Source organism: Centruroides vittatus, unplaced genomic scaffold, assembly GCF_030686945.1.
Source record: "Centruroides vittatus isolate TY-2023 unplaced genomic scaffold, ASM3068694v2 contig_7, whole genome shotgun sequence".
Taxonomy (NCBI): domain Eukaryota; kingdom Metazoa; phylum Arthropoda; class Arachnida; order Scorpiones; family Buthidae; genus Centruroides; species Centruroides vittatus.
The window spans coordinates 1,598,368-1,623,714 of record NW_027122442.1 but is presented as its reverse complement, the minus strand read 5'-3'; the positions used below and the strand labels follow the sequence as shown (position 1 = coordinate 1,623,714).

Here is a 25,347-nt window from a genome sequence, read left to right as displayed (position 1 = left end):
CATTATTTTTATATATCGTTTCCTTCTCTTAAAAATGGGAATAATATGTTAAATCAATGACAAACTATTAATTTACAACGCTTCGAATGCCACAAATGATGGCTCTATGATTCGACCAAAGTGGGTTTCTGCCTCGTTGAACCACAATCGAAGACAATAAATTGTTTTTTCTTCTACAACTTATGGCTTTTTTATCACTTTCTTGAATGTTAAAAATCCTCCAATCTGTTTTTTAAAAGGAAATCCTCTTATAAAAAAATGCTTTATGTAACTTTTACAATCGTGCTTCTCTCTCTAAAGGCATCTTGTTTTAGTCGCGTGTAAATTTTAACACGAAACGTAGTTATATCATTAATTAGCATGTAACACCTATTACATAGAACATGACTACCCTAGACAATATTCAAGTTTTAAGTGGCCAAACATTTCGTGTTTATGTTGTGTTTACATGGTCAGTTGATTTATAAAATTAATTTATACAAAATAATTTTCTCCCTTTTTGAAGAATTAAACATTTCCCCTAATATAAATCCCATTTTATTTTATAAAACTGTAATTATATTTAAGAAAATTACGCAATTTTATTTGCTCACAAATTAAATAATGTTAAATTTTAATTGTAGAAAATTTGTCTTGTAATTTTATTAAGTAAAATAAGTAGCTGAGACTTATTGCTTGAAGTTTGTAAACGTTTTTAACGTTTAAAAGTATCGATGCGAACTTTATTATATCGAAAGATTGAAGGGAAAGTCGAACAGAAAGCGCTTCATTGACTTCAGACTAGGACACATTTCGTTACTTACTTATGGTGCAGATGGCTTTCTACTGTTCTTGCGACATCTGTAGCTAATGTGAGATAACAGAAGCTGTGTTGTGGAAGTCAATTTTAGTTATTATGTGAATGAAAAGAACTCTCGAGATGACTCGTCATACTGCACAAACAATATCATAAACGTGTTACCTAAATAATTAATCAAATTTATATTTAAACTGGTTTTTATAAGGCTTTGAATATAACGTAATATTATTGTTTTTAAATGCTTATTTAAATCTTTTAACTGTTTTACTCAAATGATATATTGAATACTGTTGAAGCTTTATGAAAATTTTATTTTATTCGAGTTATTTTTATATAAAAAGTTACTGTTTTTTTTTTTCTAGAAATATTAAAGGTTAGATTATATTTTCGTTCTTGTAATCATATACAAAGTTAGAAGAGTTTAAAGTCTAGACGAGTTTAAAGTCTTGATTGGTTGAAACTGATTATAAACGAGAGCCTTGTTTGAAAATGATTGGTCGAAATTTCTGTTAATTATTTTAAAATAATTTACCCGTCGTCGATCAATTAAACAAACGAATTTAGTGTATTTCCTCGTTTCCAAAACGCACTTTTAACACTGTTTTTACTCATCTGAAATTGAAATTCGTCTTAGAATCGAGTGAATTATATACATTCGCAATGGATTGTGAAACAATAATCAGAAATAATCGCGAGTGGACCGTGTGATGAGTTATAGTCCACACAAAATACCTTCGAGAAGGTATTATGGTGCAACATTAAAAAAGATTAGTAATAGAGTCGCCAAACATTACGTGTTTCATGACCTTTGTATTGTTTTTCAAGCTTTCTGCTTCATAACAAACTTAAAATTGATTATTTAAATTTTTTTTCTTCCATAAAAAAGTCTTAAAATTCGATTTCAAACTTATGATGCGTCTTAGGATAAGAAAATACGATATTTTATTATTGATCTCTTATGACTTTATCTATAATTACGACTAAAAAGTTTCATCATTTACATTTTGTGAGCAATTCATAGCTTTATATCATTTGTGCAGATAATTTTATGATGGTTACTAATTTATATAAGCTTATGTTTTTTTTTATATGTTTTATTTATGAAATAATAACTTAAATAAAAGTGTATCGATATATTCGAGAATATATCAATAATTCTTAACTTGATTAAAATTTATGTTACATCAAAATTGTTGGAGTAGAAAGCGTACAACATCTATAAAAAATGTAATGAATGTATACATTGGTAGAGTAGACAATAATAATAATAATGTCAAGTTTAAAGAAAAGGAATATCACTCTCAGTCAATAAAACTAGAGAACTGAAGCATTTTCAGGACTTTTTTTTTAGATTCAGAAAAGTGTAATGCGTTTCTTTAAATAGTATCTCGGTTATTAAAGATAGAAGAAAAAGTAATTCAAGAAATCATTTCTAAAAAATGGAAACAAGAAAAAAAATATACAACTGTTGTTAAAATATTTTTGTTATTGCAAGTTGGATTAATTTGCAATAAACGGTTACAAGAATGAAAATTAAAAAAACACCTAATGAATTTAATTAAATAAGTTAAAAAATTAAAGATTAAATTGTAATTTGTTACAGTGATTCGTGATTTTCTTCGTGATTCAATTATAAAAAAGAAAAAAAAAATTAGGAAAGAAAAAAGACGTGAAGAGGAGATGTTGACTAACCTATAGTTTCATCAGACTATCATATTTCCATCCATCTATTTGGAATTTGAAAGTGGTCCTGAGAAGATACAAGGAAAGATTAGATCTATATATCATATAGCAGTCATAAAGCGTGCCCTTTCCTGTATTGTAAGGTTTTTCTTGTATTCCCTATAGGAACTGTTGTCTGTGATGGCTGTAATAACAATATTGCTACTAGCTCCCAATAGTAGATTCCAAAGCTTCTTCTAGTAAGCATCATTCTGTATAGATACGTGACCGATGTAATTGTCAAGTGGAGAATGTATAAATATTACTTACTTTTTTTTTGTACATGTATACCACGTTTCTTATCAAAAAATACAAATATTTTCTTCAGAAGAAAGGATTGCTTCTTGTAATAGTTTTTCTGTAAAATAGATTTTTTCCCCTCTTCTCATCCTCCTTTTCCTTCTTCTCTATTGAAAATTAAAAAAAAAAATTCGAATTTAAATATGTGATTCGTATTTAAAAGGAGTCATTTTTGCGTTTAATGTTAATAAATTTCTTTCACTTTTGCTTCATCGTTTAATGATTTTTAGTTAAGATTGATGCTTGTGACATAAATTGTTTCTTGTGATAAAAGTGCAGATCTCTAGAAATTCGCGTTTAAATTAAGAAAATTACAGATTTAACTGAAGTTAATACAGCGAGTAAGTAATATTAATGTTTGGAAGCTTAGGTATATTTGCTTTCCTGTGTCCAATCATTCTTCCTTTGCTCCTTCAACATCCATACCTGAAGCTAGACTATGAATTACATAGTCAAGCTTCGATGCTGAATAAGTTTGTAGAGATAAAGCAGTCATTAACGAAAAGCTGGTTCAGTTTTAAACAGCTTTCAAATATCAGCAGGTGCTAGGACATAAAATTCTCGCTAACTCGGCTATACTCGTCGTAAACTGTGAAGTGCTTTACGACATTTACTTCCTTTTCTAGTCTCGTTTTCATTCAAACTTCCGGTATTTTGCTACACCCGCTTTCTATGTAATATATATTTTGGTGTAACAGAGAATTTATATGTTTGTTCGAAATATGAAAGCGTATTTTCTATGCAACAAACAGCATCCTTTATGGTCATCGCACGTAATGATTGTTTACACCTTCTAAATAACTAATTTAAATTATAAGACTTTATATTTAACATAATGGATGAGCTTCTATAATATAACAGTGATATTTATGTATTTTCATTTTAAAAATTTATTTTAATAAATGACATTTATGAACAGGTGTCTGTGATGCATGGAACGTTGCGTCGCATCAACTCGCACGTCTTATTTACAACGTTAATGTATTTTATTTCTTACTGTTTATAAATGACGAATAATTACGTGACGTTACTCGCAGAAATTAGAATAGAATAATTTATTAATATTAACTTATATTGAAAAATGTGTTTTTAGTGCGCCCGACGCGACGCGACGCGACGCGACAAGCAACGCCGCGAGGCGCGTAACACACTGATTACGCATTATTACTATAGATTCGTCCTTCGTATATTTCTTAACACGTTCAGTTAATTAGTTTGGAGATTTTTATTCAAATTGCGGATAACCAGTTGCAGTAATTCCATCTTAATGATTATGATCCATTAACGAATGAATTAAAACAAGCTATCTTAACTACAAGATAAAAATGAGTATCGATAAAACTTTCTATTCATTCATTACCATTAACATTCAACAACTAACCCAAAGAATTATCTAAGTATTTGAAATTAAATTAGCTACTTTTTAAACTAAAAATTCATCATTTTATGCCATTTTTTCCTCTTTAAAGAAATCTCAATTAAGTTACGTGAAGAGTTTTGTCGTAAATTAAGTGTCTGAAAAAAAACTCACTCGACCTACAAGATGAATGTTAAACATTTTTCCACTTGACTTATAAATATGCTATTGTTGACACATAACCTGTAATTTGCATAGATTCTCATTGAGTATTGTACGACGATGGGATGCAGATGTTTGTCGTTGGATAGAATCGAGTGCATGCACGTGAAATTCGTGTGAATTTGTGTGCTTTTGTAGTTTTAAAAGACGATTGTACTATCCGCTACAAAGTTGTCAAACAATAGCCCATTGTCACTTACTTGTCATTTTATATTACCTTCTTAACAATAGCCTTACGATACAAGACAACAAAGATCGGATCTGGCACTGTCACCTACAATTTACATGCATTTTTATATCAGTATACCTGTCTCCTGTATCTATTCCTCTTATCGTTTACGTGTCACCTGTTTCGTGATGTATTTTTATTGAAGAGAAACTTTTCGATATGCATTTGTCAATATATTTTATAACATTTATAAATTATGTTAGTCGTTTTTTTTTGTTGTTCGCTTATAAACTTTTCTTCTATAGAAAGATTAATTTTATGTTGTTACTTTGACACTTTTTATAATTTATTTAACTACGTAAACATCTACGTTATCCGTCGCAAAGCGATACGAGAGAGAAACAACGCGTAGCTTTAGCATACATAAATATTATTTTAACTGTTTTAATCGGTTAAAATATTTTAAATTAATTTAAAAGCAGAGATTCTCGAGCGATGCAATCCTTTGTTCACTTTATTACGCGAGTAACGCTGCTATCTTTTTTTCTTCTTGTTGAAATATACTAGAGATCATGCTTGGCACGAGACTGTTGCATTGCGTCACACCAAAAAAAAAAAAAAACACTAAATATCTTGATTAAAATATAAAATATTGATGTGATTGATATTGATTTTGGAAGGTTGTAAAGCACATAAGTTCCATTTTTCTTCGATGTCTTTTCTAAAGGCGCGCTGCAAAGCGGTGCTCGAACCGAAGAGTTTTCTCGTATTTTATTGATAAATTAATATTACATCATAATTTTAATTAAAACATAAAATATTTCTTACTAAACTGCTGATATCTCCCGCTTTATTTTTTTTAATTTTGTAATAAAATATTGCAAAATATTCAGGTAGAATCTCATGATTTCGCCTTCATTAGTGAATAATTTATTACACAATTAAGGCACTAAAAAAGTAAACATTTTAGAAGTAAAACCACTTTATTATACCAATTCTATCGTTACACGGCTCAATTTTCTACACGAATCTCACTATAACGTACGATAATGCAGTTATTTTTATTTAAAAACATGAAAAAAACAAAGTACCGTATATTGATAGGCACTAGAGTAAAGAAAAAGATTCAAAAAATACGATAAACATCTTTCATTGCTGAGAGTTGTAGTCTCTTCTAGGAGATAACATCTCCTTGGAAGTGTGTAGGATTGTCTTTACAGTGGCACTTGCGCTTCTGTAACGTCCACTGACATTCAACGCTTGAACGAGATATGGCTTGCTGTTCGATAAGACAGTCACAACCTAAGATATATGAGAATCTGTACGTTATCGTTATCCAAGTTGATTTGTGTGGCAATGAGTTGAAGGATATTGTAGAAGATTGTCTCATCCAACCTGTTGGTCCAAAAAATCTCCTCCAGAAAAAAAAGGGGGGATTTCAGATAAGGGATGCAAACATTCATGATTTTAAAAGCCTCTTTCTTACTTTAAAATTATCTTAAGCTGAAAAAAGTACTCGTAAATATAAAATGTTTTTTCTTTTAAAGATAAAAAACAATTCGACTCCTACATAATCTTTATTTTTATTAAAATAAAACACAAAATAACTTTATTCCTATTGATCAATCGTCTTAAAAATTACTTTTTCTGAAGCTTTCGTTTAACATTAAACCTAATTTTTTTAAATGGATTTTTATAATTTTGACACTTAAAAATCGATTAGCGACATTAATTAAGGTTTTTTTTAAATTGTCTTGATTATATTTATATACTTCATAATTTACTTTAACTTCTTAAAAATTATGTTTATATACTTTGAAGTAGCGAAATGAGACAAAGATAAAGGGTTTTGTTAGAGAAATGAATTAACTTCTTCCTTCTTAGCAAAAGATCGAAGAGAACGGATAATAATAATTAAAGTAATTATTTAAACTAGCTAATTATTTATTTAAATTGATGAGTTACAAGTATCTTACATCGTGCTTTATCGTAATTAATAAAATGAGGAGTTGTATTCCATAGAGAAAAATTACATATGAATCATTACTCCTTTTCAAATTGAATAGCAAAACATTTTAGTTTTATAGCGCTCGAAAGATGAATATTCAAATAAATGCTGCAATTTTATAAGTTTATTTTACAAATCAACTGCAGAGTAGATGGTTTTTTTCCCCACGAAAGATAAATCATCAAATATTAAAGTTGCAGAGCAATTGCTCTACATAAGATAACTCAACAAATGTTATAGCATTGTTGAACAGTTTCGCCATAAAAGAGAACTCAGCGAATGTTACAGCATTATAGAATATTTTATCTACGAAGAGAAATGAAAAAAATGTCACAGTGTTGTAAAGTAGTTGCTACTCGGTAACTGTAGTGCTCTTCTGTAACACTATTCTATATATTCTCCTCTAGGAAAAAAAATTTTAAAGTATTCTGGCTGCACATTCTATCGATTAAAGTTAAGGTAGTGGTAATTAATTACTGGTGCCGAAACACACTTGATGTAAGATTGCGCTTTTAATACTCAAGTCTATTCAATTTGTCGCTTGTCTCTGCAAAGAAACGAATGATTTTCTTCCTTCTCTCTGGGATTTTGTGGCTTGTACGCTCTCATTCTCCCTTTCTGCAACACAAAACGGACAGGATACCTCGTGTAAACTTTAATTTCGTTCTATTGATTTAATTCGAAGTTTTAAATACAGTTTTTTTAAAAAAGGAATAATTAGAAATAATTTTCATTCGGTTTAAACAAAACTGTTGTGATGTTGAGAGAAAAGAAAAATATGCAAATAGCCTCTATTCATGAATCATTACTCTCAATGACTATCGTAATTAATGAATGTAGACGCGACAACTTTGTTTTTAGCTTTAACATTAATCAATTCTTTCATTACAACCTTTAAGAATTGTTGATTACTTATCAACAGTTAGTAACGAAACATCCAAATAATAAATCGAATCCAACTGAATCTTACTGAATGAATTTTTTTCAATTATTTTTATTATTTTTTCCCGAGAAAAAATTTATTTCTAACTAATTGCTGTATATATAAATTGAGGAAAGAATTGTGTAGAGAACATGTTAAAAAAGTTTCCTTAATGTGATAATGTTCTTTATTGCTGAATGAACTTTGTGTTGCTGACTTTAGTTTCTTCTTTCTCTTCAGTGTTTTTAAAGCATTATAGCTTGGGTGTTCGGAAAACATAAATGCAAAGATGCAAGTGTTTTCCCTGTTAACGATTCTCCACTTTTCCCACAGGTATGCTGAAAGAACACTTTCTTTTATATTAAGCTAAAGTACGGCTCATGATTGGCATTTACTAGGAAACAGAAGCAAAGTTAACTACTGAAGTGTGACTACAAACCTCAGCAATTTTCAGTTGCGGTTTTAAATTGTCGTGATTTATCTTATGGTTCAACATAAAAACAAACAATTAATACTAAGACGTTTAAAAGAAAACAATTTCCAATGATTACAAAAAGTTTAAATCCATTCAATTTTTAGTTAAAAGCTTAAATAAAACGCTTGAATGATGATTGTAATGGTGGAAAGAAGTTAACTACTTTCGTTCATTCGTGAAATTTTCTTTACTTTTTTTATTTTATTTTTTAAAGTTTTCAATGAGAAAGAGTGGTAGGATTATTTCTGAATATCATACAGAAGTGTTATGGGATAGATCATGATTTTATTTCCTTCCACTGCTGACTCATCAAGTTTCTACATCTAGAAATGTGCTACACTCTGCACGCAAGAATTCTGAAAATCTACCTTCTAACTGAACAAAACATTGTGAAATATATTCTTTTAACTTTGATAATCATTATATTTAGCCATTCCAACCGAGAAACAATTCCTTTTTATTTTATTTTTTTCCTCTATAAATTTTTATATTTAAAGTTTTCTCATTAGAAATATCTTTCGAAAGAAGCGAGTGAATTAGAATCGCAGCAATTCACTTAAAGGATAAAGAAAACTTAAAACTTTACTAATTATTTATGAGTTTAGTTTTACGAATTTGACTCGAATTAATGAATTGGGAAATAAAATAAATAATAGAAACAGTTCGGGAATGTTTTTTTATACAAGAGAAACAAAAAACCTTCTCCATTATTCAATCATAGCGCTACAGATTAAATTTTTAGAGGACAAGTTCGCATTAGATCATGACAAATGTGTAAACATTTCAAAGTTTAAGAAAGAAAGAAAAAAAATGTATGGAGAAATTACTTCTAAGATTCAGAATAAGGGGAAAAAAAGAAAAGAAAGGGTAAAGTTATTGTTCTACTAGTAAGGGCAATCAATTGCATGGAAACTAATAGCGTGCTCAAGCGCACAAGTACTATTCATCCTGCTACAGGACATATATAAACGACAGAAACAATTTTGGATTCTGTTTTCAGACTCTTTTCAGTTACGATGGGTTCTGAGTAACGGTCAAACTACAATTAACTTCTACCCCTTCATTCATCTTTGCTCTACAACGACAGAGACTTTCGCTATCGATTGAAAGACAGATGTGGTGAATGTTTCGTCCCTCTCCGCACAATGGCGCTTCATTGTTTCAACACGTCATTAATAAAGAGCCGCGATCGTCACGTCACGAATACTATCTGTGATGTCACAGAGGGCGTGACCAACAAGGAGGAAGTGAGGAGTCATTGATTACGAATTTCCAATTGTCGTTCGTTTCGTTGGCGATAGATGGCACTAGATGTAATTTCGGTACAAATTGCCTTTTTCCTCCCCCCTCTTTCTTCTTCGTGTTTTGTATGTAGTAAATGAGAAAATATTAGTTTAGAAAATTTATACATAAATTTTATTAAAATTATGTATATTTTGAATATAGTATAATCGTTTAAATTTCATATTTGCCTTGTTTACCTTAGAGTTAATGCTTCCTTTGTCTATGTATCTTTGTATTATAGATGTTCCTGCCTTATCTAGGTTTAGTGCGCTCATTTACATGTAATTTACGGTAAACTCGTACCTATGTTTACATAGCTTTGTGTTTCTCAAAATAATTTTGAATCTATAACCTAAGTTAACTCTATTTTGATAAATTTAATTCTAAATCCATCTGTAAGGTTAAGTTTTTCCATAAAGCATAATATTTTTTTTATGTCTGAATATGTCGAAAATAAGTATTATCAGCTTATATTATATACAGCCGACTGCTTCTATACATTATATAAGTGTAAATCATTCTTGTAGAAAAATCACGTATATAACACTAGTGTATAATGAGTACATACTATAATAATTGTAGTACAAGCACTGTTATTGCATTACATGAATGCTGCTGTGTCTATCTTTGTAGATACCTAATTCTTGTTTGTATGTGTATGTTGCTACATGAGCCCAAATATTTTACTTGCATATGTATACACGTATCACGCTTTTTATATATATTAGAAAGGACAATAAAATAGAAATTTGGACACATTTCTCTGCAATATACAAAGTCTAAATGATTGTCTTGTTACGATATAAAAAAATAAAATAAGAATATTTTAGTGTGATAGGCGATATAACGCGAAGCGAATAATTATGGTGGAAGTAGCACGGTGCAGACAGTATACTTTTCTTGTTTAAAAAATCGACAGGATATTTAAATGATCCTATTTAATAATCCGAACATTTCGATTCACCTTTACGACTTAAGAAAATATTTATTTATGTAAATGATTAGTTTTGATCATTTTTTTATGTATTGTTTGAATAATCATCTCTCTCTCTCTCTCTCTCTCTCCCTCTTTCTCTTCTTTATTAAAGATTTATAAGCGACGATTGTAAAGGTTCAGAAATCTTTTTAATATTAAGTTTTTTAAGAATTTTACATGGCTCAGCTGTCGGATTTATGGATGATGTTTACTTAACCGATATGGCGAAGAATACTAATGAGATATAATATACCACATTTTGAATATATTTGTAATGGATTGTGTAAACTATAAGTAAACATAACTCTTATACGTTTATTCAACTTTGATGCCTTTTAAACGATATATTTTGTATTAAAAAGTACATGCATTATTATGTTTTCCACATCAAATTTATGCTTGAAAATAGTAATTAAATGCTAAAGAATAATAATAATTATGCTGCGATACTTTTCTTTATTAAAGTTTTCCCTCTCCGAAAATTATCGTAATTATCTTCTTAATAAAAGTTGAATAGGTTTGTTAATCCTTCTCGCTACATTTTAACATTAATTATGTATTTTATAACTGCATAAATGCGTTACGGTCGACGGGAAATTTATATATAAAGTTTTAATGAAGGAAATTTAATAATTTTTTTTTTATAATCTGTATGTATAAACTGTATTAAAATTATTAAGTCTCTTATTAATTAGTATTAAATACTGTAGTAAATTTAACTTTTTAGTAGATCTTAGAGATTCTTCTACCTGGAATACGTTCTGTTTGTCTGTGTGTTTCATATACTTAAGTTTTCTATGCTTTTGTACATTTTATACACCTTAATTATTCTTGTGAACGTACATGAGTTACTTGTAATTGTATATATCTTGTAAATTCTTGCGTATCTTTATATAAACTGTACATTCTTACATACATATTTATGAACGTTACTTCAGTATTTCTCAGTTATCTATTATTTCAAAATGATGTATTATGCTCCTATATAACAAGACAATATTATTTTTTTTTTCATATTTTATATAATATATATGATTTTATATATTTGAATATATGAATTTACTACATCTTTAGCATGTGTAAGTGAATATACGTAAAAGTTTAAAACTGATAACTTATTCAAACTGAAAAACAACCTCGTGTAAAACATTTTCTTAAAAAAACAAAGTTAATTTAAAAATATATGCCGTTTAAAAAGATCAAAAGTTAATTTAATTCTTATTAATGAATAAATAATGTTGTTTATGAGTTAAAATCTTAACTTCTTTAAAAATATTTAACTAATTACTTAAAGAAAAAGACCCGCGTATACTGTAAGTATACGATAAAATATAGAAACACGCGCCTAGAATATATAATAGCAAGAAGAAGAAAAAAAAAAGTTTTTCAATATAATTTTAAAGTCATTAGTTTGTATAAAAAGTTTAGAAGTTTATAATTTATTTATTCATGAGAAAATGAATTTCTACATATTTTACTATAATTATTCATCATAATAGAATAATCCCAGAAGAATACTTTTGACAGATCATTTAAAAGAAACTACTGACGTGTTTATATTCTTACAAATTTTGCATAAATAACTAAATTAATATAAACTCGAGTTCATTTAAAAAAAAAATCTACATTTACGTTACAAATTAGTAATTTTACGCTTGATAATAAATGTAAAATAATAGATGAGAAATTTTTCAATTATTTGAAACTGTTGCAAGTTTTCTACTTTTTTTTTAAAAAAAGAAATTTATTATTATTATTATTATTATTATTATTTTGTATAGGTCCCGATTATTGGGGTTTACTTAATCCCGATTGGAGATTATGTAATAAAGGTCGACACCAATCTCCAGTAGATATTGATCCCAATATCTTATTACACGATCCTCATTTGAGAAGCTTGAAGATTGATAAAGTAAGGGTGAGTGCTTTATTTTTGTTAACATTATTCTGTTTTATCGCTACACTTTTTAATAGGCAATATATATATATATATATATATATATATATATATATATATTCGAAATATTATATTATGAACAATATTCATAGGTTATTTTCGAGAATTTTTATGCATTTTTATATCATATTTATAAACTTTTACTTGATTTTCTTTTAAATTATTTATTTCTGTTTGGATTAAGTTACTTGCTGATTGTCTATTCAATGTTTGATTTCTGCATATCTTTAATTTAAATTTATTAGATTATATATTTCATCTGTTTCTTAAGTTATTTTATTGTTTAAATGGCATCTGTTTTAATTTTGTTTCTTATCCTTTGAATTATTTATTCAAATAATTGATGATACATAACAATTGAATTATTATATTAATTTTTATTAAAATTATATGTAAATTTGAGATTTTTTTTCAATATTTTCTAAGCCATTTTATAAGAAAACATTTTTTAAAGATGTAAATTTGTAACCTTACATCGTGCACATCAATGTGAACTTTTAAGACGGTGCAAAGTAAAAAAAAAAAATTGTTAAGACCTTATCAAATGGCATCATAAGGTAAACTTTTTAGATCTTAGCACGTGTTTAATATGAAAAAAAGAAAGTTGTTAAGATCATAGCGAGTGGCATTATGTGGAAAATTAGTCTTAGCAAGCAACACAATGTGGAAAAATGATTAAGGTCACAGCGAGTGGCACTATGTGGAAAAATTAAGAGAAGTTAAACTTAATTACCCATTATTAATTATAATAAATAAAATTTTTATATTTTTCATTACAAAAGCGGCAATAAAAATTTATACTTTCAGCCTGTAAGGATGTAATTATAATTTATTTTAAAATTCGCTATTACTAGATGATATTTTTAAAATTATCATCATAAAGAATAGATATTTTGATCTCCTGTAACATTTTCTGATATTTATGTTTTAATATTTTAAAAAAATAAACTTCTAATTTAAAATATATATATTTAATATTTTATCTTTTAGTTATTTCTAACTAACCTTTAGAGGAAAAGAAAATAAGATTGCCACGTTTTATTTCGAAAAGTAAATATGGAAACAAATATATTTGGAAAATTTGCAATATCTTGTTTATTTTTTAAATCAAAATTTTGTTTTGACATAATATAAAATTGCGAAAATGTCAAGAATAAAATAGAAATTTCAAGCATTTTAGTCCAAAATTGGATTAAAAATAACGAATATATTGAGATAAGATGACGAACCTGTTGAGGTTAGACGAGGAATCTATTGAGTAAGATAACGAAACTACTGGGGTAAGGTGACGATTTAAGAAAGTAAAATGTTTTCCAATAAATTTCATGCCTACAAATGTCGCTTATAAATTGACGTCTGTCAATATAATCAGAATATAGTTCGTACCATCAATCAATGCAAGCAATAAAACACCGTACCTAGTTTTTTCCAAGATCTTTTCCTTCTATCTAGAACATACTTCAAGGAAATTATTACAATGATTATTTAATACCGAGTTTTCTATATTTTGGACGTTATTATTTTAATAAATTTTAAATATACATTAATTGTTTTTTATTCAATATATTCTAAATACAGCCCTTCTTTTAGGTTAAATTTTCGGATTGTTGTATCGAAGATTTATGTTAGAATTGAAAAAAGTGAGACAAAATAATGATGCTAATTTCATTCTGAGTTAAATATGTGAATATAAAAATAAAATATGCAATGTTTTCTTCTTTCCATCGATTAAAATTTATTTCACTATATAATAACTAAACGAGGGAAACACATCTGCACTATAAAATTGCTACTCTAGCTCATAAAAATAGAAGAAAATATTCATCGCCCAGTTTACTTTCTTGTAAAAATCATTATTAAATAATATGATAAATAACTGAAGGATCATTAAAGCATGCAATTTGCAGTTTATCTCATAACACACGTAAATACAGATCTTTTACATTCTCGTGTTGTAAATTAATGAATTAACAAAAAATTTTATAATTAACAACGGTTTATTTATTACTTTTTCTCATCATCCTACATCGCTTTGCTTCATTATAAAGATCATCATTTAAAATTTCAGAGCTTCATTTAAACGTATATATAATGATTGTATACTGTGTTATCAGCATACAAATGTTATAGCGAATATAACAAATGTATAATGGCATTACCTTTATATATTATTTGATGTCTTTCACATGTTCACAAAGCTGTCAAATTCAAAATGGCTAAATGTTTCTATATTATCCTTCCTTCTCTATATATTACCACCATAAATTGTTTCATTTAATCTTAATTGCTTAACTACAGCATTATTATTTCACGTTTTATAACTAATTTCTTCAATTTTTAAACAAATTTGTCGAAAGTTTTATCGATATACGTTCACGTTTGTAATTAATTTTAATGTAAATTAGATGTAAAAATACGGTATTAAGGTTGCAAATATATGGATTATTTATTGTTATAAACAAGTTTTAAATGGAGTTTCGTTATATTAAATTTACACACGTTTAATTCATAGTTTTTCAACTTTAACATAAATTTATAAATTAATTATTAAGTATAAATAAAAATAAACTACCAAATAATATTAAATAATATAAACACAATGTTCGCATTTTGTAGTGACTGCTTCATATATCTTTTCTAACTTTTTCGTTGAAAAATATTGGATAATGGCTGGAGCTTCGTGAGCCTTCAGTTGGAAGAACAGAGAAATAATTTTTAGAAAAAGACAAAGAATTTTTCATATTGAATTAACTAATTTGGTACAGTTAATAAAAATATAATATTAATTTAAAAAATCTAAGCTTTGAAATAATATTTTTCAGTAATTAAATCTAGGTTTTTCTAATCGTCCCTGTGATTCTTGTACAGCACAAGACTAAAACAAAAAAATAAAAGAAACCGAAAAAAGGAGGTCACTTTCTGCTATGGACAAGTGTAGTTTCCATTTTGCAGATTAAATTCTACCTTCCCTGGAACGATTATTTTCATGCATTGTATCACATCCCCGTCATTGATATATCATGTTTCAGAACTGAAGTATATTTTTCGTTTCTGTCTTAAGAAACACTTACATTAATTATTGTCTCGTATAACTTAACAGCTTTTATATAAATGTAATTACTATATTAAATATGTAGGATAATTAGCATTATCAAATTAACATATAGCGTTTTGATGTTATAGATGCTTCGTATCAATTTAAGAAATGGCTAACTATATACAACTGAGATTTTGTGCTATGAAAGATTAGTTTTTCACGCTTAAAAGAAAAAGAAAAGATTAGAAACGTGCTAAAAGACTTACTTCAATTACTTCAATGCATTTTCCCCCTCCACCAGAGAGACTTCTGTCTTGAATACAATGACTTTTCCTCTCCCAACACCAACAGGGAATGATCCATTTCATCATTTTTGCAACAGGAGTTTGTTATTTGTCGAATCCTATTACCCTTTGCTCCTTTCATCATCAAGAGACTACATGCCGCAGGGGTCATCCACGACCTATAGGGCTCCCATAACCTTAAGATATTGAAGACCTTCCTGTCATAACCTGCTGCTTAAGTTCACGTATGCTTCATTATCGAAGAAAGAAACTAGATAAAACATTTCATAATCAAAATTCTAGCAAAATTTTAAATAAATTACATAGCTTAATGGATGTTTCATTGGCTTGTTAGAAGTGCCATAATGTAAAAAAAAAATAAGGTAGAAAGTAAGAACTTTATTCATTTATTTTTCCTTTCAATTGAGTTTTTCATCTCATAAGTAAGTATATTCCATCTGTACTTATCTAATGAACAAGTAACAGAAACGGTTTCAAATTTATTGAATTCGTTTTCACTTCTTTCGATTGTAATTCTAACAGAAAAGAAATGGAGTTAAAGCAAGAAAGGAATAAAAAAAAGCGACATAGTCAAGGAAATTATTCCTATCAGAAACAGTTAATTTTCCCATCACTACAATTACTTCTCTCACACCTGTATCTAAATGTAAATTCCTTAGTGACGAAAGTAATTTTCTGCATAAGATTGTGTAATTCGATTTCTCTCTCTTAAAAAGTAAAACTAGAGCTGCTGATGCGATGCAAACCTTAAAATCGTTGGATGTGTTTCTCGTTCAATAATTCATGAAAATAAGCAACAGTTTTGACTTAAGGGCTCTTTTCTAAATATAAAAAACAACAACACGCATTTTAATGGAATTTAATGTATAAAAAATGTACATATATATATATATATAATATATATAAAGTCGAAACTGTAGATAATGCGCACCAAATCTGTTACCTCTTATAGAAGTAAAGCACACTCGAGTAGTCCATTAACCAAACTCATTAGCTTAGAGAAAAGCATTCAATCGTTTTGCATTATCTGGGTCATTTCTTCCATGATAAGACATCCATAATCTATTAGAAATGTGTGGCAATTGCTGTAATTTAAGCAATCCTTTCTCGTGATGTATCGCCCATCGAAAAATCATAATAATTAATTATTTTCTTTAGTTATCGTGTGCAGATAATTATAAATCCGTGTGAAAATGACCTTTTGCCGAATTAATTTTATTCTTAGAAAAGATTTATTATGATTGAAATCGTCCAAATGTATAAATGCGAAACGTTAAGATGTCGAATAATATCGATTTTAATAATTATTTTATTTTATTTTTTAAATTAAACTTGTGAATTTTCTGCGAATTATTTCCCTATGAATTTTCCAATAAATTAATTAATTAAATAAAATATTTATATTGTTTTATATATATATATAAGGCATTTGTAAAAAAATTAAATTAATTCGATATTTTTAAGCTTTAAGAATTTTAATCGAAAATTTATCTTATTTTCAATATTTAAATAAAAATAATTCGAGAAAAATTGTAAAAGGTAATTTTATTTAAATTTCTAATTTAAAAGTTTAAACGAATTATATTTAAGTTTTCAATTTAAATTTATGTTGAATTTATTAAATTATTATATTTATTTTGTTTTATTAATAAATAAAATATCGCGAATTTCTAAGAAATTGGTTTAAAATTATACTAAGCAACTTATTACATTCAATTATAAAATTTTCGAATTTGTTAAAAATCAATAAAATTTACGTAAAATTTCAAGAATTTTAACACCAATTTCTTAATGGATTCGAATGAAAATTCAAGAGAATTTTAGATAGAAATTCAAGAGAATTTTAGATAGAAATTCAAGAGAATTTTAGATAGAAATTCAAGAGAATTTTAGATAGAAATTCAAGAGAATTTTAGATAGAAATTCAAGAGAATTTTAGATAGAAATTCAAGAGAATTTTAGATAGAAATTCAAGAGAATTTTAGATAGAAATTCAAGAGAATTTTAGATAGAAATTCAAGAGAATTTTAGATAGAAATTCAAGAGAATTTTAGATAGAAATTCAAGAGAATTTTAGATAGAAATTCAAGAGAATTTTAGATAGAAATTCAAGAGAATTTTAGATAGAAATTCAAGAGAATTTTAGATAGAAATTCAAGAGAATTTTAGATAGAAATTCAAGAGAATTTTAGATAGAAATTCAAGAGAATTTTAGATAGAAATTCAAGAGAATTTTAGATAGAAATTCAAGAGAATTTTAGATAGAAATTCAAGAGAATTTTAGATAGAAATTCAAGAGAATTTTAGATAGAAATTCAAGAGAATTTTAGATAGAAATTCAAGAGAATTTTAGATAGAAATTCAAGAGAATTTTAGATAGAAATTCAAGAGAATTTTAGATAGAAATTCAAGAGAATTTTAGGTAGAAATTCAAGAGAATTTTAGATAGAAATTCAAGAGAATTTTAGATAGAAATTCAAGAGAATTTTAGATAGAAATTCAAGAGAATTTTAGATAGAAATTCAAGAGAATTTTAGATAGAAATTCAAGAGAATTTTAGATAGAAATTCAAGAGAATTTTAGATAGAAATTCAAGAGAATTTTAGATAGAAATTCAAGAGAATTTTAGGTAGAAATTCAAGAGAATTTTAGATAGAAATTCAAGAAAATTAATTTTTTCTAAAATTATTGCGTGTTAGTTGAATTAATTTTTATTTTTGAAAAATTGAATTAATGTAGAAATTTTCACGAATGAAAACCTTTTCGTACGCTTATCATCGATTATATCAATTTGTCATTCGCCTGGTATATTTGTGATTGTAGGTAATGATTTTTCTAGGAGTTTTTTTAACATCTCATGAGAATAGAAAATTGCTTCTGTTGGGTTCTAGAAAAATAAATTTCCAGGTTATAAATCGTATAAACGAAAATTGGATTTAACGGTCTAAAGTTGAAGTCATCTAGTATTTTGGCGCTTATATTAAATTTTTTTTTATCTATTTTTCTTGCTTTTGTAAATAATTTGTGGTCTGTTGGTTCCATTCTCTCTAGAAGTAGTTATTTTTTGATTGAAAATATATTATGCTTTTAACCTTTATTCTAGACATTTAATTTTCTGATGCCTAAAGATAGTAGCAAACAAATGAGTTAGATTTTTTTGTTTTGCTGGGGGAAGAAGAATAAAAAATTGGTTTTGGGTATTTTGTCAGTAATTTATCTTTTTTACGCGTGTTTTCTACATCATACCTAGTTTATATGGGAAAAATATTGATTTTTTTGATAGAAATCGTTGTCAGGATTTCGAATGAAATGTACTTTTCGAGATATACTGAGATGGAGAGAGTACGTTTGTATGTATATCTGTATGCGTTGATAGTAAACCTGTGGTTGGATTTCTATAAAAATAATCTATAACTACTTAAAACTGTTCACAAATATTAAAATTATAACTAAAAATCAACGATAACATAAATACATTAAAATCACGTGGTGATATTCAGAACAATTTTCAGAACAATGCTCAAGTTTTTAACATTTTGTTTCCCTTCTTTCTCTCTGCTCAAAAAACAAGATGGAAGAAAATGTATGGTACAGAAAGTATATTAAATTTTTACTTTTTGTTGTCGTATTTTTTTTTAAAAAAATGGTTTTTTTGTTTAGAAATTTATGTTATTGTTACCAGACGTGAAATCCTTCTCCGAAATTTTTATTTAGGTGAGTGGTGTTGTTACTAATACGGGACACGGAGTGGTATTCCGCATCACATCCAGTAAACCAGGCGAAACGGTTAACATTACGGGAGGACCACTCTCGTACAGGTATCGCCTTCACGAGATTTACCTGCATTTCGGACGTACTGACGATAGAGGGTCGGAACATACTGTTGCAGGTAATACCTTTCCAGCAGAGGTAAGAAAAGCCGTTTCCTAAACTGCTTAGATTATATTATTTACGCTAATGTGCGATTAAGGTAAATGTTTAACACTTTCTTATAAGTGAATGGCGACGAGTCTTTAATGGACTCACATATTGGGTACTGAGACAATAAAGTACAATCCCATGATATTCAACTTTGCTACTAGATGCTACAATTCACGTTAATAGGTGGTTACTTTAGCTAACGTAAAGTCTCATGTCCTGCAATTAGGAAGGAACGTGTGACACGCTCGACAACTTTTCTTCGAGATCAATAGTCGAGACCAAAGGTTTCGTATTCAATACCAAACTTCTTCTAACTCGATAATCATTTTTACCACACCGGGATCGTTACCCAATTATTAAAAACTTAACCATAAATAGTTTAAATGAATTATATAATATTTACTCTTTCGTCATTTTTCTAAGCTTTTATCTTAAGTAAATGGACCGATGAAACATAAAGTGGATTGATAATGGTTCTTTCCAGCTTCAGATCTATGGTTACAATTCAGATCTGTATCCAAACATCACAGAAGCATTCACTCTTCACAGAAGCCATAGTATCGTAGGCGTGGCTGTACTTTTACAGGTAAGTATGTTTGTATAGCTACTATACATTAGATAATGGTCATTTGGACCCTTTATCGGTTAAATTTTGCTCTTAAATCAATTATTTTTAATGTTATGTAAACATTTTTGCGTGGAAACAATTTTAGGAGTGGAGAAAATAGCATTTTTCTTTAGAAATGCATTGTTGTTTGACACCAATATGTCATTAAATAAAAACTGACAGAAACATGTTCAGAATATAATTGCGAGTTTTCTTATCTTGACAAACATATTTATTCATGTTTGCATTAAATGGTGTTTCTCAACCTTTCAGCTTATTGAAAATCGTGTCATTATCTAAAAATATCATTCGCCATTCTTCTGGGATTCGCGACTCACTAATTACAAAATATTATCATCAAATTAAGAATAAGTACAATACCAAATAGTAGAAATGCCCAATATTTGAGAAACGTTTGACATTTTTTTAAGCAACCATTAAAATGTTATAATTTTATTTACGAGAAGAGGAAACAATTTATAAGTTGGTTGCTTGCAACATGATAAAATAAGAACGTTATAAATTATATAAAATAGCCACAGACCCGAATAATTAAAGATAAATAAATATAAACAATACAAAAATGACTTAAACGTAATAAAAACGAATAAAGAATTCACAACACAAATAATAAAAAAATAAGTTAAATTTTTTTATTGGAATAAATAGCCTTCAGGAAACTTCATTCTATAATTAATTGATATCTGCACTAATATAGATGTTAAATCAGATATTCTTTATTTTTTAATATTATAAGGTTGCTCTTATTGAAGAATTGCGTGAGAGCTCTACAACTCAACTCCAACGTTGGGTCATCTCTTTCTCAATGGGCATTTCTCCTGATGATTTTTGTATCTAACAATTGTTTTTTTTTTATCGCGTAAAGATAATATATAATTACTTCCATTCATGAAAATTATTATTATTTTAGCTTGGAGAAATTTCCAATGCGGAATTAAGAGTTTTAACAAGTCAACTGCACAGAATTATATATAGAGGTACGTGTAGATTCTTTTTTTTTTTTTAAAAAATATATATTTATTTATTAAGAAAACTTTAAGATATAAAACATTGATTCTATTATTGTGTTATCTGAAAGAATCAAAATATTATCAAAAATTGAAGTTTGGATGTAACGACTTTTTAAAAAATGAGGTGTGATATTCAACAATTGTACTACAAGGAGAAGGAAGAAAGAAATGTAACCTATACATTTACGGTCAATTTGATGTGACCAAAACATATAAGAGTTACAGTAGTAAGAAAATAAAAATAAAAATTTATTTCTGCTTCGATGCAATTTCAAAGCTATTTACTAAAAATACTCGGATATCGAACAGAGCTTCAATAGAAAAACAAAGTATGATAAGAGGTGGAAAGGTGTTATTTTGTAGACACTCAAAAACCTCCTCCTCAACCAACAATCATCGGAATGAGAGGGTTCGAGTCTTATGAGGTCTATCGAGAGAAATGCCATCTGGAGATAAAAACAAGAATTGCATCGATAAAACAGAAACAACGAAGAAAAACATCTTACAACTCTGTAATATTTATAATTTTCTTTTGACAAAACGGGAAAAAAACATTATCTCCTCAGAAAATCACACAAATTTTATTTCGTTAAAAAAAAAAATATTTATTAAAAATTGTTGTAAAAGTTTACAAGACAAAAATATTTTAACATTCTCGTGACGAAAGGCTATTTGCTTTCCCTTTTTTCTTTCTTTTTTATTTTTTGCTCCGCACGCGTGACAGTCTTCAACCGCAATATACTTCGTCACGCTGATCACGAATTTCATTTTGTGAAGAAGATAAACAATATTGATGACCAGAATAAAATATTCAATGCTTAAGATTTGGTTAGAGTAATATGTACTGTATATATTTATATATAAACATTTATTTTTTTCCTTATTTCGGTGGTTAAATTTGACCTTATTTAAGAATTTAAAATATTAATAAATGCGCTGAATTTATATATATTTTAAAGGGGGGAATGACTGAACAAATGCCATAATTACAACGTGCAGACTTTTTTGAAATATATAATTGAATTTTTTTTTAATTCTGGAACATAGCCAGAACATTTTCTTACTCTATTTATCCCCTTTTTTGCCATTCTTCTGGATAAAAATCTGTAGTGATGTCTTTATTAATACGCTTCGTTGTTCACTAATGGTTGAAAAACGACATTAATAAAAGTTTGTCCAAAAAAAAAAATGAAAAAAAAATTCTTTTTGAGTCTCTTAATCCACTACACTGATTCCAATAGACTGATAATTCTCAACTTGTTTTTCTCTTATAAGTTTTAGGAGATAAATCTAATTAATTGTTCTTGGGAAATGTTTCCTGTCCAACATATTTTTTTTCTCTTTTACAATTTTAAAATTTAATAAATCTTTTAAAGAAATTCTCTATGTTTTATTTTATAAAAATATCTCTAACTCAAAGTATCGATTTTATAAAAGAAAAAGAGTCTTTTATAGTGAAAAAGAGAGGAAAAAAAGTTACATATTAGTGACGAGAATATGATTAGATTTTTATATTAATTAACAGAGACCGGACTTCACGAAAAAACGTGAATGTCATGTACTATGACGTATCAGATGTACGTCAAGGGACGTGACGGACGTCATTCTGATGTGTTATGGCATTAAATCGATTTACATTCGAAGAAGGTTATCGTTATCTAGATAGGATACTTAATTACGTTCTTACATCAAAAATGATTTTTTTTTCTTTTGCCTGGGATTAATGAACTGTCAACGTTTTCTCTTTACATTGCTTCATTCATTTCCTGATTATAAAAATTAAATCTATATTTTCTTTAGATTTAAACCAATCAAAAATTGCATATTAAGTTAGAAGAACGGCATTAATAACAATTAATGTTATACATTTTCTACAATAATCAATCAAAAATTATATTGTTATCGTGTTTAAAATAGGATTAAAAATAAATATTTTCTTTTCTATAATTTTATATAATAATGTATCAACAAATTATGTATATATATATATATTAAATAATTGAATAATAATAATAATAATAATAATAGAAATTTTATACTTTATCTTTCATAAATGATTAAATAAAAATTATATATTAAATTTAAAATAAATAAATATAAATAAAAGATATGCATTTATTGCTCTATAATTTATTTACGTTTGAAAAATAGGCTAATATAATGCTTTATTTATTTATTATTTATATCAATAAATAATGTCAGTAAGAACGAGTTATTACTTTCTCCAATAAAAACAAATAAAAAACAAAATGTTGTTTTCTAGAATTATTCTAGAACAAAAAAAATCAAGAACTTCTTTTATTATTAATTATGAAAGAGATTAATAAAAGTTATGTATATTTTATTTTTTTCATTAAAATTGAATAGATATTTTATTAATCAATTTTTAGAATTAATGGAAATTCTAGAATATTTTATTCTCTATTGTATATAAAAATATAAAAAATAATAATGTATAACAATAATTAATATAGCTTTAAATTTGAAATTATAGCAAAGTAAAACATACAATTCTGAATCTTAATTTTACGTTTAAAAAAGTATTATTAATTTTTTATTTAATTCTATTTATAATTTATTCTAATTTTGTGTCAGTGTAGAAAGTGATCGACGAATTAAATCTAATTTTGGGAAGGTGTCGACAAGCGCAAAAATTGAAAACTTCTAGATTATTAATTAATTATTTAATAATAATTAATAATCTAAAAATCAATTTTTTGCCATTTTTATAGAGCGAACAATTTATCTAGAATTTTTCTAGAGCAAATAATTTATCTAAAAATTTTCTAGAGCAAATAATTTATCTAGAATTTTTGTAGATCGAATAATTTATCTAGAATTTTTCTAAAGCAAATAATTCATCTAGAATTTTTCTAAAGCAAATAATTCATCTAGAATTTTTCTAGAGCAAATAATTCATCTAGAATTTTTCTACAGCAAATAATTTATCTAGAATTTTTGTAGATCAAATAATTTATCTAGAATTTTTGTTGATCGAATAATTTATCTAGAATTTTTCTAAACGCTTCTATATTTCTCAAAATTTATTTTCTAGAATTAAATTATATCTTAAATACGAAATCGGTCGCCAAAGAATACATTTAAATTTCTTTTATGAATTATACATCATCTGAATTAAATAAGTATTAAAATTTGCATCGGTTTCTGTAAATTTTCTATAGCAAATAATTAAAAATGAAATATTTTAAAATATAAATAAACTGGTATTATCTGCAGGATTCGCATAAATTTTCAACGTTATTTCGATCAGGTTTAATAATCGTCACATGTCGGAATTAAAGCGATATTTAATTTGTAAATTTAATTAATATCATTGAATTAAATTCGAAAATTATTATTAAAATGGATAATTACTTAAAGAGAAATTTGAAGAGTGGATATATATATATATATATATATAAAAATATTCATTCGCGGTGAAAGGTTTCAAATATCACAATAGGAGTAACGTCGTGACATATCCTTAATTACGCCGCTGTCAACAACGTTTGGTGACATCTAAACTACAGAATTATAGGATTTATGATGCCGTAACAAACCAATTGAAGTTTGTTACTTGTATGAAAATCAAACACCTTTTAGACAAAAATAAAATTTAAAATATATGAGATATATTTGAAAAAAAAAACAACAGAGTATATCTCACTCATCTCGGATAAAGAGAAGTTTCGATGAAATTGTGAAATTTGATAAATTGCTACCGATATCAATATTTGTTGGTGAATGCTTTATTAATATGGTGAAATTCGATATCTTTCCCGAAGAGATAAATAGAGTTAGAGTCATTTTCGTCAAGAGTTTGCTGCTATTTGACTACAAAAATGTAATTTTGGTGATCAATCTCCAAAGCTTTCGCTTTCTGGAAGATGCGGAGTTGCAGATAAGATAGCACTTTTAGCTGTATACAATTTAGATTGCATTTGTCTGCAAGTATAATTGTCGTTAGGGAAATGGACTTTGTTGATGCATTGTTTCTAAGCAGTGATTACGGCTTTCTGTTCATTAAACTGGAAACGTTGCATTCAACATTAAACAATAAGCTTAGAAATTACCCAAAGGCATTAGTTTTATGAATTATGCTTGTTTATTTAATTAATATTTATTATTAATGTTTTATTATATTTTTTTATACGTATTTTTATCGATTTTTTTTATTCGTTTCTCTTGATTTATTATCGTCTTTTTTCAGTAGGAATATTTAAAAGATGTTCTCTTTACTAAAAGTATCGTATAT

At 27.1% G+C, this 25,347-nt stretch overlaps 1 protein-coding gene across 3 annotated transcripts in view; it reads left to right on the top strand.

Moving 5' to 3' along the window:
- Positions 1-25,347, top strand: part of LOC136980454 (putative carbonic anhydrase-like protein 2) — a 62,474-nt gene that overhangs the window by 17,838 nt on the left and 19,289 nt on the right. For 2 of the 3 annotated variants that reach the window (XR_010881559.1, XM_067276561.1), the window contains exons 3-6: positions 12,016-12,152; positions 19,248-19,442; positions 19,939-20,040; positions 20,993-21,059. Coding sequence is in view for 1 of the 3 variants with exons in the window: in XM_067276561.1 (XP_067132662.1) it covers positions 12,016-12,152; positions 19,248-19,442; positions 19,939-20,040; positions 20,993-21,059 (501 nt within the window). In the remaining 2 variants the exon portion in view is untranslated. The remainder of the gene's footprint in view (positions 1-12,015; positions 12,153-19,247; positions 19,443-19,938; positions 20,041-20,992; positions 21,060-25,347) is intronic. The other variant, XR_010881560.1, reaches the window with a different exon arrangement.